The sequence below is a fragment of the Ovis aries genome, chromosome 20, assembly GCF_016772045.2.
Source record: "Ovis aries strain OAR_USU_Benz2616 breed Rambouillet chromosome 20, ARS-UI_Ramb_v3.0, whole genome shotgun sequence".
Classification (NCBI taxonomy): Eukaryota; Metazoa; Chordata; class Mammalia; order Artiodactyla; family Bovidae; genus Ovis; species Ovis aries.
In genome coordinates, this window is record NC_056073.1 from 24,791,497 (window position 1) to 24,808,764 (window position 17,268).

The window sequence follows — 17,268 nt, forward strand, 5'->3', positions numbered from 1 at the left end:
AGTTCAGTTCAGTTCAGTTGCTCAGTCATGTCCGACTCTTTGCGACCCCATGAATCACCGCACGCCAGGGCTCCCTATCCAGAAGAGGCAGGGAAGACTTCTCCCAAGAGTGTCCAGAGGCAATGCAGTACCTTAACTTTGGCTTCAGGCCTCCAAAAGTGTGAGAGAATTCATCATGTTGTTTTAAGCCCCCCAATTGTAGAAAACCAACACACAGACCTGTTTACTTCCCCAGAGCACAGGATTACTGTGCAGCAAATCCTACACAGCGTATGACCGCATCCATCCCACGATTATTAAATTTACCTCTAAGAGGTAAGGACTCTTTTTTTAAACATAATCACACTATTCTATCACACTAAAATTTCATAATTTATATCTTTTATACTTAAAGTTCATTCATTTGATTAAATGTTCAGCATTCTAATTTTCCCAGTGTCTCATAAAGACTTATGTGCAGTTGGTTTATTTACATTAGGATCAGAGCAAGGTCTGTCCATAGCATTGGAGTGATATGAACATCTTAGTCTTGAAGACGTGGCTGAATGAATAGAGCTGTCAGGCAGATGAGAGTGGGTGGGGACTGTGAGGCATTCCCACAGCCCAGACCCCTGGGCCATGGAGAAGTGTGTGGAGGTACAACCATTCATGGTGAGCCCTGGGATTACACAGGGCTGGGCCCCCATCAGGAACTCACAGATGCTGAGGGAAGCCAGTGGCCTTCAGGGGGGTTACTGGGCTCTGGGGGAAGCAAAGAGGTGCGTCCAGGTCTCCCCAGAGAGCACAGAGCTCAGTTTGGCCACCGGGGTGGAGCTGGCCTGGGATGGAACAAAGGTGCCCAGGCAAGAAGGAGGTGGCCCCCACACGTCTTGTGTGATGGGACTGGCACTTAGGGGTTGAGGAGGGAAGGGAGGAGGGCACCCCGTAGGCAGCGGGAGTCACTGAGGGAGGTAAAACAGGGTGGTGATTCTCAGTCTTGCATTTTAGAAAAATATTTTGATGTCAGTAGAGAACAGACCACAGGGAGGGAAGGGCAGTCAGGGACCCCGTGTGTTTGTCAGCTCTGGCCCCGCCCCTTCACCTGGGGGTTCCGGGGTGAGGGTGATTCTGGCAGCTCACTCCAGGGAGAAGAGAACCCGAGACTCTGAAGGTCAGGTTTCCTGGGGAGTGTTCACTGCAGGCCCCACATGTGACCAGAGCCAATCCAGGCTCCCTGGCTCCATGAGAGGCCAGGGGAAATGACGTCATATATATTCATTCACATCAAATTCACACACGTCACCTGTGTCATAGAGGTCCGATCTTGGGGACCTTGTCAAATGCAGTGAGGCCCTTGTGCAGAGCCCCACAGAGCCTCTTGCAGCAGAGCTGTGATGACCATCGGCCACAGCAGGGTCCCCTGAGCACAGAGTTAGGGTCCACTGGGTTCTCATTATTTCCCCACCTCCCAGAACACTGGAGGGCCCACAGTAGACAAAAGAGTTGTTCAAAAATGCATAAGCAAAGACATTTTTATTATCAGATGGGAATTATCTCTCAAAGAAGTAAACAAAATGTCTTTCTGCCATGACCCCAGAAAGGTAGCTCTTTCCTGAGAAAACCTGACTGTCAGATATAAACTGTTACATTTTTCTCTTTGATAGGCTATGTGACAGATGTTATAGGATGATCCTTGCAAAATATTAAGGGAATATATAATCTGTTTCTTGTTCTTATTTGTCTTTTAATTCCAAACCTTGAAGGCGAGAAGGAGATCATAGTGAAAAAGAACACATTGGAAGTAAATCTGCTCACAGGAGCTTTATTGTTTCATTGTTAGAAAATTTCAAATTTGTCCCAGACAGCCCCGCCAGCCGCCAGCTTTATTAAAACTTGAAAGCCTTCCTGGCTTCTTCTATTTTTTTCTCGTCCGTGGGAGGCTTCCTCTGGCTGCCGGGCTGCAGAAACTTCTTCACAGCCGGGAGATTGCTGACTCTGGCTTTTAGGGCCTGCAATGCATGAGAGCACAGCTCAGAATGCAGCTAAAGAGCAGCCGTGTCACTGGCGCAGGCCAGAAGGGACTCTGAGACCTTCCTAGACAAGGGCCAGCTGAGGCCCATCCATCAGCACCAGGAGGAGGCCCATGAGATAGGAAGGGGACAGCCCAGAAGTGTTCTCCCCAGAGAGGTCTTAGTGTAACACTCCATTCGGCTTCTGGATCTTCCCACACACCAATCCTGAAGGGTTCACCCTCAAGTGCAGTGTAACAAAGAGGAGTGTCAGATATCAGCACAGATTAAGGCTCCAGATGTCAAGACAAGAAGAGCTAGGACACGGGGCTGGAACCGAAGACAGAAAACATGAAAGGTCGTGTGTGAGGTCGGTCGGAGGCAATCTGCCCTCAGAGAGAGAAACGGGGAGAGAGAAATCAACATGTGAGAGAAGGATCAGGAACTGAGGGGAAGAAGTGAGATGGTGGGAAACCCACTCAGACAGACTCAAGAAAAGAGGGACACACGTGGGACAGAGGGGAGAGAAGAGGAAATGAGGACAGAGGCTGAAGTGGAAGAGGGGCCAAGAGAGATCCAGCCCTGGATCTGTCTCCTGGTAAAAGGCAGGGCGTTTTCCGTGGGGCAGAGTCCACCTCCGATGTCCTTGGCTTGACAGATTCTTTCCACTCTCCAGACCAGGGCCTTGGAGTGAACTGAGGAAACTGGGGGGCAGCCAGGTCTGGACAGGGATGGGGACCCTAGCACCCCAGTCCCAGGGTCCAGAGAGCAGATGCCGAGTGGGGGTGTGTCTGGCCCCCAGGGCTGTGGGAGAGCTCACCTTCAGCAGAGGGAAGTTGGCCAAAAGGCTAGGGTCCAGCTCTTCCACATAGTAGAGAAGTTCAACCAGGTGGATGTCAGCCCTGCTCAGCTTGTTGCCCACCAGGTAGTCTTGTCCGTGGCTCTTCAGCACCTGGGGAATGGAGGGGACAGATCAGGGACACAGGTCCTGGCAGGCTGGACCCCTGCCCCTCCCCTGCCCCTCACCCAGCCCCACGTCCCCCTCTGCCCCTCGCTAGGCGGGTGGGAACCTCAGATCTTCTGCTCCCTCCAACTCAGAGACGGGCCAGGCAGGTTCTTGCTGTTCCCTCCTCATCCCCAGTGGAAGGCAGACCACCATTTCCTTTTCCTGTTCCCTCCTTGCTGTGGCTGCCTTACTTCTTCTTCCATGGGGCCAAGGCCTTAGCGCTGTCTGCACCGTGTTTTTGTGGACTGCACACCCTCAAGTGTGCAGCCCTGAACTCCACAACGTGACCCTTCATCCATCTCTCTCTGTGCTTCTCTCCCTCATCCTTGGGCAGTGTCTCCATCTTCATGACAGCCTTCTACCACCCTGAGCAAACTCATGCAGACTCTGTATTCCTTCTCATCTCTTTTGCTCTCATTTCCTGGTCTTACAATCTCTTTTTCTGAGGGGGTGGGTGGTTCATGCTTTAAGTTGAGCCTGATTTCAGGTAGTTTTGATCATGAAACGTTCACACAGAAAAAACTAAAATACATACTAGGCATAATGATGGAACACTACATCACTGATTTTATTTCACTTTCTTCAAAAGTCATGTCCCAAAATATCTAGATTACTTTTTCCTGAACAATTTTTCCTCTCTTTCTCTCCATCCCACTGCCCCCATATCTATCTAGATACATGTCAATCATCCCCAAAACACTACCACATTCTCCTGACGGGCCGCTGGTCTCATGTCTCCCTACACAGGACACCAGAATATTTTCTGATGTATTGCTGACATCATGCTCTTCTTGAATCAAGGCCCCTGCACCGTGTTCTGAGGATCCATTTACCCCAGGCTCCAGTGTGGCTCTCAGAGCTTCCATAGCCCAAGCTCTAAGTATAACCATGAAATTCATTGAGCAGAGAATTCCAGATTGGGTTTGAGTAAATAGAAATTTGGCTGAAAAATTATAACTTGGGTAAAACTAGTGCAATTCTTCTACACATTCAATTTTTATAAAGTGCCCTGAGACTCAGAGTACTACATTAGTATTTAGAAAGGCTCACAGAGGTGAAGGTTAATGCCCCTGCCAAGCCAGGCGCTATTTTTCTTCATCCTCTGACCTCATTGCCAAAAATGCTGAAAAGTCCACTTACATTTTCAAATGCAGGGAGATAACGGTTTGTTGTCTTTTCTCGGATTAGTGTCAGCTTGGCGTCTTTTTCAGCAGGTGGGCACAGTGGCAAATGCATGATCATTTCACCCAAATCTGCCACCCCCTCTGAATACATATCTATCCTGAAAAGATAAAGTAAGCAAATTGTCAAATGTCTCTGCCTTAGGTTTTGGAATGGGTAAGAATGAGACATTGAGAGGTAGCAAAGTAATCCTCCATTGGTGCATTTTTCTACACCAGTGATTTAGCTTTGTTTTTTAAAATTAATTTTAGCCTTCTAGAACAAGCCATCAAGGTAAACATATGTGTAATCTTTTTGTTGTACACTTGACCAAATATAGGGACAGAGCATATCAGTGGCCCGTCCATAGTCACAGGCATGAGAGAGTCGGGTGGAATCGGCACAGGTAACCTCGGGACCACACCTGGGTGTGCCATCTCTACCATGATGTGGTCTGAGCATGGTTGGTGTGATGTGTTAGTACCACCTCAGTCATGTCCAGACAGAGTCCTGGCACCTCAGTCCCAGTCACATCCCTCTTCCTCTCTCATCCTGTTAGAACACCAGGTCCATTTAGAATGCCAACACCAGCACTTTCTCCAGTCATTTCCCATAGAACCTGGTTCCATAACTCTCTCCACATACTATTGCGAGACTCTGGTTTTGTTTGAATTTCTCAAGATTGTACCTTTCATCCTTTCTCATGTCCAAATAATATCCTACTGTATGGATGTACCAACTTTTGTTCTTTTATTCATCAGTTAATGGACATTTTTGTCGATTCCAATTATTGATTATGAACAACACTGCTATGAAATTCTGAGTATAAATTTTAGTGTGGGAGTGTTTTTAATCCTCTTGAAAGGAATTGCTGAGTCATATGGTAACTCTATGTTTGACTTTTAGAGTAACTGCAGTAGTTCCTTGAGTGCTAAGTCGCTTCAGATATGACTGACTGACTGTGACTCGGAGGACTATAGCCCACCAGGCTCCTCTGTCCATGGGATTATTTTCCAGGCAAGAATACTAGCATGGGTTCCATGCCCTCCTCCAGGGGATCTTCCTGACCTAGGGATCAAACCCAGGTTTCTTATGTCTCCTGCATTGCTAGCAAGTTCTTTAATGTTAATGCCACCTGGGAAGTTCCTTATAAGATTTTAATTTCAATCATGTAGTCCCCGGAGAAGGCAATGGCACCCCACTCCAGTACTCTTGCCTTGAAAATCCCATGGACGGAGGAGCCTAATAGGCTGCAGTCCATGGGGTCGCAAAGAGTTGGACACAACTGAGCAACTTCACTTTCACTTTTCAGTTTCATTCATTGGAGGAGGAAATGGCAACCCACTCCAGTGTTCTTGCCTGGAGAATCCCAGGGACGGGGGAGCCTGGTGGGCTGCTGTCTATAGGGTCGCACAGAGTTGGACACAACTGAACCAACGCAGCAGCAGCAGCAGCATGTAGTCCCATCACAACAGAGAGAATACCCCTCACCCCCAGGATATAGTTGTATTGAAAAATCTAGCTGACTAAAACTATGTTGAAATGCTTGATGTAACCTTACCATATTGAGCTCAACCTCTGCTAATCCTTGTCTAGTGGCCAGTCCATGTAAAGGGTTAATAAATTAAGTTCCTGGTCATCATTCTTAGAATTTTTGGAATTCAAGAACAAACTCCTTTAGATCCTGCCCTTTCTAAGCTTTATCTTCTAGACACTCAGATGCTTTGTCCCTTGTCTCTGGCTGTTGGTGGGTGTCCAGTTCAAACAAGCCTGAACCCCTGGAGTCTTGGTTCTACCACCCTCGGCTTCACAGACCATCCATGTTTGGAAGCCATGTCACTGTGCTATATCTGTGGATGGTATCCTCTTCCATAGGCAGTTGATTTCACTCCACGTTTATTTATTCTTCCCTCATACTCATAGGTCTTTGCTGTACTGGACTCAGTGATGCCCCACAAGGCTTATACCATCCTGTTGGTCATGATGCCTTGCCTTGATCCTGCTCAGTCTGGGAAGGACCTAAGTTGTTACTATTAGTTGTGATGATAAAACTAAAAACTACCGTACAGGGCTCTCTCCTTCATGTCTTTCCCGTAGAGGTTGTATTTGGTGGCAATGTAGTTGAGAATGGCTCTGGTCTGCACCAGCTTCATCCCATCAATTTCAACCATTGGCACTTGCTGGAACATCAAACTCCCATCTTTTGAAAGAAAAAAAGAAGGGTGAAATGTTTAATATGTTGCACCCTTTTAAGATGAACAAATCTTTGCTGAAATAACTGAAGATATAAAGTGAAACACTAAAATGATCTGGTAGGCTTAAGCTGGATGGCATTTTGTTTGCCTTTTACTTTCTATCCTATCGTTTCATTTATCTTTTTACTTCCCATTCAGACATATTTGCGATCCCTTGTAAATCTGTGCTAATTTGTCTTCATGTATGTTTTAGAAAGAAGCTGGAAGAGGCTGCAACAAGTATGCCAACCAGAGGCCATTTAATGGAAGTTCCAGAGAAAGTCTCGGAACACATAAGACATGTTTTGAGAGAGTTTGCCCTTTCTCTGCTCACCGAGTCTACATTATTGCTAGGATCTTACTTTGCCAAACCCAGACTCACAGCAACTTCTGGGCCCGTTTCTCCCCTCTTTTCTCAGATCTTCACCTTTTCCTGACCTTAGGTGGGAGCACTGTGTGGTCACTCACGATGCAGAAAGGCAGAGAAGCACAGAGAGAGCATTCACAGGCACTGGGGCTGGCTCCTTTAACAAACACTTGAGTTCCAGCCCTTCCTAGTTCCGAGTGAGTTGCAAGACATTTTCAGGGAGACCTACCTCTTACCTTTAACCATATTTCTCCTGCCCTACTAACTCCACTCCCACCACACACACACAGCACGTTGGTGTTGTTGAAAGCTCAACTTAAGATTTCTACTGGATACTCCCATCAGAGGAATTTAGTTCCTGGGCTTACCATTTTTTAACTTATCCAAGTCTTCTGGTTTTTCTATAAATTTCTCTTCAAACTGAAAAGCAGAAAGAATTGATAAGTTTTTGTTACTTTATTCCATAGCATTGCTGAACTTGCATGGCCTGTGTCTGGTGCCCACTATGGACACTGTAGGATTTCCAAGTTCGGCAGATGCACAGAGGACAGTGATCAAGGCCATTTGGAGATTTAGATTAGAGCCACCAAGATAAAAGCATGGGTTGCAGCAAGTAACTGCTTATTTTGCAGGTTAATTCACCTCTACCGTGTCCCCACCTCTCTCAGTGATTAGGTAATGATATGGGGGGAGGGGAATATCACTGGAGGGAAGGGACTGGGAAGTTCTAGTTATGGAGTTTTAATGTACCTGGAAAGCCTTTCTCTCCCTGTGAGATCAGGACAGGATTTTGGGGTGTCCCCTAGCATGGGGTATCCATGGGGCCATTGACTCCCTTAGAGGCTGCCACTGGGGTCCTCTACTATATATTACCTCCCTCCATTCAACTTTTTATTGTAAACAAGGGTCTTGATTGTGAAAAGTTTGAGAATTGGGGATTTCTAACTGACTCAGTGGACTAGTTTATTGTGGATCTAAATGATCCCATAGGGTGAGACCATACAGATAGTGAGTGTGTGGGCAACAATTTATAAAGCACCCAGTTCAAGACAACCCTGAGAGGTGACGGATGGGTAGTCATTGTGAGAAGGGGCTGGCTGGTCAGCTGTTTCTTGTGAAACTGATGGAGATGAATGGGGTTGTGAGGATCAGGCTCTGGGCCCAGAGAACCCAGAATTCCAACGTTCTTTGGTCAGTCGAGCCCCACACCTTCCTCCTTCAGGCTGGGCTGGACAAGAGGAAGCCTGGATGCTCTCATCGTCTCCCCCTTCTTCACCGTCCTGTGCTGAACTCATCCCGCCCAGGGACTCGGAACACATCCTTGAACCCCAAGGCTGAACCGTAGGGAAAAATGTTGGTTGTTGATTTATAGAAATGAAACCACCTGGAATGGCAGTGTTGGAATTTTCTGTGTACTTGTTTCTTTACACACTTGAAAACGGACCAAGCTAAATTGCCCTGCATTCCTGAAGCAATTGGGAAAGTATAATCTGAGGCTTAGGTAAACATGTTTTAGGAAGCTAAGGGAGCACACTAGAGGTTCCCTTTGCAGGACGCCACCTCACCTGAAGTCCTCCTTTACTAGTCTCCGATGAGGGACCAGATCTCTGAATTTCGCCCATGACTCCCTCCCCGGGAAACCCTCACAGAGTTGCTGGCTCCCTCTGACCTGAGCTTAGAAGTGCTTTTCTGAGTGACACCTCTAGAGGGCAGCACTCAGCAGAGTTGCACAGAAGCCTATCCATTTACTACTGAGACTATGGAGTTTTTACACTCAAGTCTTCGGTATCCTCCCAGGTGCTCCCACTCCTCTTCTAATCACCCACATACATGTGAGCATCCTCACTAGAGTGCAAGTGGCCTGAGGGTAGGGACTGTGTCGGTCTTGACGATTCATGTATCTCTAGGACCTGGCACGAAACCTGGCACTTCAAGGTGCCCAACAAATTCATTGCTGAGGGAACGCATTAAATCCAACAGGCAGTTTGCTACAATCTGCATTGCTCTATATTTCTGGTTTAGGTTTTAACTTTAATTACATTTATCTTCTAATACGTATATTTTTGTCTTTTATTATGGAAATTCGTGGCATGCACAAAATAAAAAATACAATGATGCTCCTTGTAAATTTCCACCAGCTTCAGTAATTATCGGCTCAACCCAATCCCAAGACATCCATATGCCTACCCCCCTGTCCCTGGTAATAATTTGAAACAAATCCCAGATATTATATATTTCATCTTTAAATACTTCATGGTATATTACTAGTTCACTAAACTTATTTTAAAACTGACCACAATACATTAAAATGCCTGACATATTAACAATAATTATTAATATAAATTGACATTTAATATTCATATTTCTAATTGTTGCATGAATGTAATAAATATTTTACAGTTTTAAAAATCAAAATTCAGGAAATTTTCTGACAGTTCAGTGGTTAAGAGATGGGCTTTCACTGTTGTGGGCCTGCTTTTGATCTCTGGTCAGAGAATTAAAATCCTGCAAGCCTCGCAGCCAAAAACAAATAAAAACACAAATTTATTTTCTATTGTTTTCTATTGTCCTTGAGAAGAAGAAATATCAATGAAAATCTCTTAATCTAATACTTAATAAATGTTTTTAAAGCAAAATTCTTAGCAGATCATTTAATAAGGAAAATCTCCTCTGTGGGAAAAGTAGTTTGATATGGTCAGTTTCCCTGGAGTAGGAAATGGAAACCCACTCCAATATTCTTGTCTGAAGAATCTCAGGGACAGAGGAGCCTGGCAGGCTCTGGCCTATGGGAGCGAAACGAGTTGGACACGACTGAGTGACTGACTAGGCACCCACGGTCAATTTCGATCCAACTGGAGATGAAACCTACCTCCACTCCAGCCGCAGCCAGGAGCCACCGAATGCACTCCATTCTGCCGCGTCCATTGAAATAGTGAAGAATGGGCTTCCCTGCCATGGTGCAGTCTCTTGGTTCCTGTAGCCCTTAATGAACCAACAAATGCATCAATGAATTAACAAAGAATAAAAGCATAGAAGCTAACGCCTTTATGATACATGGCTGAACAGCACCAACTATGCTGAAAAGTCGGCCTCCCTCAGGGCAATTGGAAGAGTCCCTGGAACGTCTTCCTTAGCCCAAATTCCCACTCTCAACAGCCACCTGTGGGAAATTCCACCAAACCACTGTCCAGTCTATGCTGGGTAAAATCTGATTTTTTTGGCAGGCTAAGAGGTGAGTCTGTGATATGGATGCATGGGTCGGTGTCAGGGAGGAAAAAGATTAGAGAACTAGTATTTATTGCAAAACTCCTAATATTCCTGCCCCAATGCTACCTGTCTCCTGAGAAATCTGTATGCAGGTCAGGAAGCAACAGTTAGAACTGGACATGGAAAAACAGACTGGTTCCAAATCGTCAAGCCTGCATATTGTCACCCTGCTTATTTAACTTATATAAACAGTACATCATGTGAAATCCCAGGCTGGATGAAGCACAAGCTGGAATCAGATTGCTGGGAAAAATATCAGTAACCTCACCTATGCAGATGACACCACCCTTATGGCTGAAAGCCAAAAAGAACTAAAGATCCTCTTGATGAAAGTGAAAGAGGAGAGTGAAAAAGTTGGCTTAAAGCTCAATATTCAGAAAACTAATATCATGGAATCCAGTCCTATCACTTCATGGCCAATAGGTGGGGAAACAATGGAAAGTGAAAGACTTTATTTTTGGGTCTCAAAAATCACTGCAGATGGTGATTGCAGCCATGAAATTAAAAGATGCTGGCTCCTTGGAAGAAAAGCTATGACCAACCTAAACGGCATGTTAAAAAACAGAGACATTACTTTACCAACAAAAGTCCATCTAGTCAAGGCTGGTTTTTCCAGTGGTCATATATGGATGTGAGAGTTGGACCATAAAGAAAACTGAGCACTGAAGAATTGATACTTTTGAACTGTGATGTTGGAGAAGACTCTTGAGAGTCCCTTGGACAGCAAGGATGTCCAACAAGTCCATCCTAAAGGAAATCAGTCTTGAATATTCATTGGAAGGACTGATGCTGAAGCTGAAGCTCCAATACTTTGGCCACCTGATGCGAAGAACCGACTCATTGGGAAAGACCCTGATACTGGGAAAGATTGCAAGCGGGAGGAGAAGGGGATGACCCAGGATGGGATGGCTGAATGGCATCACAAACGCGATGAACATGAGTTTGAGTAGGGTCTGGGATTTGGTGATGGACAAGGAATCCTGGTGTACTGCAGTCCATGGGGTCACAAAGAGTCGAACACAACTGAGCGACTGAACTGAACTGAATGCTGACCACTTTGAATACATTATATCTTTAATCCTCACAAGAATCCCATGAAATAATTATCTCCATTCTTCAGTTAATGAAATGGACCTCAGAGCTTAAATGACATTCATGGAAATCCACACCCAGGATTAAAACCAGGGCAGGGCAGGAACCCACGCATATGTAGGCCCTGGGAGCCTGGGAAGGGGGTGCCTTGGAGCCAAAGGACTTCACAGACAGGAGGAGGAGGAGGAGGAGGAGGAGAAGGAGGAGGAGGAGGAGGAGACAGAGTCCATGTTCAGCTCATTGGCTATAATGCTGCACTTGTTCAAAAGCTGAAATTAGAGCTCAGTTTGCTTAACCGTTGTTCGAAAGATCCCGATTCTTTCCACAGATACAGGATGCCAAATACTTCCATTTTCTTGGAATTGCATATTTTATCTCTATTCGTACATTTTGTATCTAGAGAAAGGGATGTTACTGCATTAACTGTACGGTCTAGGTGGAACTGACATTTGTCCTATGTCTGTCATGCACTGCGCATTCTCACAAATTTGTCTTCATTTAACCCTACAAGAGTCACCTGCTATGAAGTTGCCATTGCTCTCATTTTGAAGTTGGGGATACTGAGATTTCTAGGGTAACTTGCACAAAGTAGGTGGCAAACTTGGGATTCAAACCCATTTCTATATGAACCCAAGTCTTGGCTTCATTTTTCATATTGACATTTTTCAAAATAGGCATGATAATCTTTCAGTGGACTGTGAAATTTTCCAGTTTTTAAAATAAAGCATTGTTTCATGAGTTTTTCGTTTCAGCTATGTGTGCATTGTATGTTCAGGTAGAAGAAAGCACGTAGGCACACGCATTTGGTCATGGCATTGGTAGGAGATATTTGGCTCTTTTCAGGTCAGTGAAGTTTGAAAGCCCCTAGACTTCAGCAGCCTGTGTGTGGAGTGGACATAGCAGGGAACCAGAGAATGAAACTCAAAGGCTCCAACAGTGGACAGAAATTGTTGGGTTGGCCAAAAAGTTCTTTTGGGTTTTTCCGTAAGATGTTACAGGAAAACTCAAACATTGTGACCAAACCAATTGTTCTCTCATGGGAGTGAATAGAAACATACAGGACTTACTAAAAGTAGGAACCCAAAGCCAGAACATAGGAAGAAACAGCTGCGTTTTCTATCCACATCCCAGCTCTGTTTAGGAAACATTAAAATCTTGCAACTTTTTGTTGAGGAGTTTGGGACAAAAATATACTTCTCTTTAGCAGATAAAGTATGCAAACTTGAATTTTAAATAACAAAATGTTTTCAAAATCCACATTTTAAAAATTTATTTAGTTTTGGTTTACTTTTTTATTTACATATCCACATTATTAATGTGAGATCAATGGTCTAAGCTTTGCAAAATAAAGGATCCCTTAGAAACATAATTAACTTGTCCATCTTGAAGTTGGAGATTGTGTATATTGTACTTATCGTGGACAACGGAGGAGCTGTGATTCAGCAGAATTCTGAGAAAGGTGTCGCTGTGAAGTGGAGGTCACAGATCCTCCTCACACTAAGCTCCCTTATCCAGTGACCAAGGATCACATTACTAAGGGAAATGAAGTTTTAACTTACACAATACTTCATCATATCTTTCTTATAAGTAGCTTTCTTCACCTTTTGAAGCCTGGGGCAAACGTGATATAAACTTCCTGGCTCCCAGAAAACGAGAACTAGAGAGATTCAGTGACTTGCCATCAGTCACACACGTGTGTTCCCGATTCACACTCACTGCCTAGCAAGTGTGTCCACCCTCAGGACAACCCCGGAAACAGCTTCTAGTATTATACTGTCGGGAAGAGGAAATTGAAATTCAAAGAGCTATGTGATGACTGGAGTCCTTTGAAGGGATATTCTGAATTCTGGTCTGGGGCTCCCCCCGCAACCAGGTAATGCTTATGTTCCCCTCTGCTGCTCTCTGAGACCCTCGATATTAGTTTGTTCCCCATTCAGAATCCTTTGGCCAGTTAACAGTTCAATGGGAGAGAAGGCAACGTTAATTCTGTTAGCTGATTCTTAGGGGCTTGATATAAGGAAAAATGGATAAAAACATAACTTACTTTACCCCAGACCTTAGAGACTTACTGTGAGTATCCTGAGCACTAGTATAACTATATTTGACCTTCATAAGGATGTGGGCTTATATTCTCTGAAAAGGAATGTGTCTTGGGATAATTCCAGTGTGAACTAAAGGAGTTGTATCTCACGGAGTAGGTGGGAGGGGGCTCCTAATGACAGTGTTTTTTAGCAGAGAGAAAGTCTCAGAAACAAAGCCCAACTCCTTTCCTTAAAGGATAAATAAACCCAGGCGAGTTGTTTAATCTCTGTACCTCAGTGTTCTCTTTTGAAATACAGCTATGTCTACTAGTGAGGGCTGTTGAGGAAATTAAATTAGATAAGGCATAAAAACTTCATAACAGGGAGCAGCAAATCCAGCTTCCGTCCTGCTCCCAGTTCCTGGGAGATGGGTGAGTGAGCACACTGGGGAGCACGTGAGGCTTCTGTCTGTGTGTCTGTCTATCTGCTATCTCCCTCTTAACTTCCAGCTCTCATGCTATGCTCTGCTGTGCTAAAGCGATTCAGCCCCTATAGCTCCAGTAGGAACAGGATTTTATATATATCCAGATTCTGTCAACTACTTGATATACTGGTTCTCTTTTTATTTGTCTTTTGTGAAGTATCAGTGATGCTCACTGACTAGTTAACCTGGATTACAGGAAGTTTTTGGCTAAGGTTCAGCAAAGTCTGGCACAGTCTTTTGAAACCCTAAGACTGAAGTGGATCCCTGGTTCTGCCCCTGAAACATGCACCCCACCTGCTGATCCCGCAGGCCTTTCCCCTCCCACTCACTTCCTGATCTGGACTCTCTGGAATCTTCTGCCCCCAACCCAGGCCCTTTGAATGGGTTCCAGCCATGGCAATGGGAAGCCCACCCCTTTCTATAGCAGGAGTCCAGGGGCTCCCACTCAGTACCCTTCTCTCCACCCTCCTGTCCCTTCACTGATCTTTTTTCAGCATCTTCTTTCTGGTTGACCTGTCCATGAATTTCCTTCTCAACAAGTTTCCTTCAAACCTCCTCAACTAACACTCATTGAGCAGTTGCCTGCACTAAGAAATGATGGCTGGTGGGGAACGCAAGAGGCATCTGATGTGGTCCCTGCCCTGGAGGGGTTGAAATCTAGTCTGAAAAACAGGTTTGTTGACAACTGACAGCACACAAAGAGCCCTGCAATGATTTCACTTGAATTGGTTCCACGCCAAGGACCGTGATTCTCTCAGCGAAGCAAGTGAGAACAAGGGCAGAGGCTGCAGGCTGAGAAAGCAGAGGGTGCTGCCCGCCTGCCCCGGTTGGCCCCAGTGTCATAGCATCTCAGCCTCCAAGCCAGTGACTCTCATGGGGTCAAACCTCATCCCCATCGAAACGTTGCTCTCTGTAGCATCTTGCACAGTACTTCTTCTCATCCCAGTCTCAGCATCTTCTCTTTTCAGACTTAGGTACCATATTTCCCCTGTGAATTGCCATGCCCTGGACAACTCTAGGACCTTCACCGGATCTCACTGAACCTCTCCTGCCTCAGGCTTTTGATTTATCCCAATAGCAATACTGGTAACAGAGCATGGTTCACTCCTGCATTCTGATTCGAATGACTTGTACCTTCCAGTCGCGTGAATTTGTCTACTTTTGGAAGTTAATTCTCTGCTCCTGTATTACCTAGTTTTCACATCCAGACTTCCTGTGTTTAGGAGTCTGAAAAGTCATATGAACCAGTGATTCTTAACTGGGGCTGATTTTGCTCCCCCAGCCCAGAGGACGTTTGGCAACACCTCAGGACACTGTTGGTTATTAAAACTAGGTGGAAGGGTGCCACATAATTGGGGAGAGACCAAAGGTGTCTCTGATGTTGGGGTGGTGGGGCTGCCTCCCACGTGCGTCTGATGGTTCATTACTCCTCAGTCTGCACTCTAACCAGCTTTTTCCATCAATCCTGTGGTCTTTTAAAATTTAATATAAAATTTTTTTTTAGTTGGAAGATAATTCCTTCACAATATTATGTTGGTTTCTGCTGTACACAATTGGAATCAGTCACAATTATATATATATATATATATATATATATATATATCCCCTCCCTCGTGAGCCTCTCTCCCCACTCCCATCCCGCCCCCCTTATGTGGTCACAGAGCGCCAGGCTGGGCTCCCTGTGTAGCAGCTTCCTACTGTTGCCCATTTCACACGTGATGGTGTATATATGTCATCGCTGCTTTCTCAATTCATCCTACAGCCCTTTTATCTTAACAGGCACATTTATTGGATATTTAGTTGGAGACATCTAGATTGATGCAGCTGGCTACTAAACTATGCAATCTTCCAGGACAAGCTATTTTGTAAAATACAGTGATTCTGCTGTCGCCACGTTTATCTTCTAGTCTACTTTCCAGGCGGTCATGGCATGAGGAAGGAACCTCCCCCACAGCCTGTGCTCTTTCTACAAGTACAGAGTGAAAGGGAAAGTGAGATTATTAATCTCCATTGTGTCATCCATACTGATGAAGTGACAGTTTCTCTTAAAACTTTTAAACAGACTATCACTGCAAGTATCTAAGAGGCTTCAACTTTGCAAATTTTAAGAAATATCAATGTATATGTCAACACTGTTGTTAAGTACATTCCTTAAGCCTAATTCAATGTACATTTCTATAGCAAATATTTTTAACTAAAACAACAACATCAAAAAGAGAATATACAGGACAGGTCCCCACAGTAAAAAATTACCCAGCTTGAAATGTCAATAGGGCCAAGGTTGATAAACCCTGTTCTAGCCAATTTCTAGGTTTCCTATGAATTGCTTGAGCTCCAATACAGACAGAGGGGGACTTGCCAGCTGGCTAGTCACAGCAAAGACTGAGTTAAAATCCAGTGTTGCTGGCAGTCGCTTAGTCATTCCTCTTATAGTTAAATCTTAATTTTGAGTTTCCAAGTCCACATAGTATTACCGCATTGCAATTCACACCTGCTGTGTGTTGACTGTGTCTACGGAGCAGGCAGCTTTAGCATAAACACCTGCTCTCCCCTCTCGTACTGGTCACACTCTCTGATCGTCTAAAATTCTGCCATCCTTTTTTCCCCTCCTATCATTAATTTTTCTCAGATCTAAATTCTCATGCTTAGTTTTCTACATTCTCCACTTTTACGTTTCTGTATCCAACAGCAATTGACTAAACAACTTGAATGTCCCCTAACCACAGCAAGCTTGAGCATGAAACAGTTTTTCTTGTGCTAAGGAAACATTATACAGACATGCAGAATCAGCACTTACCTTACGAAAGTCTGTCTCCCACTTGGCTCAGCACCTCAGTGCCAAGTTCACATGTGTTTATAAGCTCTTGTTACAGTTGACGGGCTGACTCCTCCTCTCTGGAAGGGGCAGAGTCCTGTTAAGGAAAAGCCACTCCCGTGGTATTCAGGGCCACTGGTTCTACACTAGATTAAAAAGGAAAAAGGCAAGTTGTCCTCTTATCGGGATACACCCTGTTAATAACTTATTTTCAAGATCAGCTATTAAAGATTAAACACAATATTTCAAGTTGATTGTATCCTCTTGCCAGTCAATGAAGGATGGCCTTTGGAGAAAACTAACTTGTCTTGAATTGGCTTTCATGAATTGGAAATGGGCACTAAAGCAGATGATAAAATCTACTGTGGGGACACCAAGGGGCTGTGGTCATGAAGGCTCACATGGACCTCTGCCATACTCTTCACCCTGAGTGGCAGATAAATATAGGGCACCCAATTAGATATGAACTTCAGACACTTAATAAGTAATTTTTTCCTATAAGTACGTCCGAAACATTGTATGACACGGGCTCATGCTTAGTCGTGTCCAACTCTTTGCTACCCTATGGACTGTACCTTCCAGGCTCTTCTGTCCCTGGGGTTTTCAAGGCAAAAATACTGGAGAGGGTTGCAGTTCCATCCTCCAGGGGATCTTCCTGACCCAGGGATTGAAACTGAATCTCCTGTAGAGAGTTACAGGTGAATTCTCTACAATCTGAGCCACGATGATGGTCTCCAAAAGAAAAAAATGTCCATGTCTAAATACCTGAAACCTCTGGATGGGACAGAATTTGGAGAAAGAGTCTTTGTATATGCAATTAAGGAACCTGAGGT

The 17,268-nt window shown here is 44.7% G+C and overlaps 1 protein-coding gene across 3 annotated transcripts; it reads right to left on the bottom strand.

Moving 5' to 3' along the window:
- Nucleotides 1–1,493: 1,493 nt before the first annotated feature.
- Nucleotides 1,494–16,460, bottom strand: GSTA1 (glutathione S-transferase alpha 1). Of its 3 annotated transcripts, XM_027958329.3 has the most exons (7): nt 16,418–16,460; nt 9,626–9,738; nt 7,125–7,176; nt 6,223–6,355; nt 4,135–4,276; nt 2,809–2,940; nt 1,494–1,988 (listed from the first exon to the last, which is right to left on the bottom strand). In XM_027958329.3, the coding sequence occupies exons 2-7, from the start codon at nt 9,710–9,712 to the stop codon at nt 1,866–1,868; spliced, it is 669 nt and encodes a 222-aa protein (XP_027814130.2). In that variant the 5' UTR covers nt 9,713–9,738; nt 16,418–16,460; the 3' UTR covers nt 1,494–1,865.
- Nucleotides 16,461–17,268: the final 808 nt, after the last annotated feature.

Excerpts from the sequence above, each read along its gene's own strand:
- GSTA1 (XM_060402978.1), bottom strand. The coding sequence starts at position 9,712 with ATGGCAGGGAAGCCCATTCTTCACTATTTCAATGGACGCGGCAGAATG. Across the intron at positions 7,177-9,625 it reads TGGCTGCGGCTGGAGTGGAG|TTTGAAGAGAAATTTATAGA; the intron begins GTAGGTTTCATC and ends TCTGCTTTTCAG. Across the intron at positions 2,941-4,134 it reads ATCTCCCTGCATTTGAAAAT|GTGCTGAAGAGCCACGGACA; the intron begins GTAAGTGGACTT and ends TCCATTCCCCAG.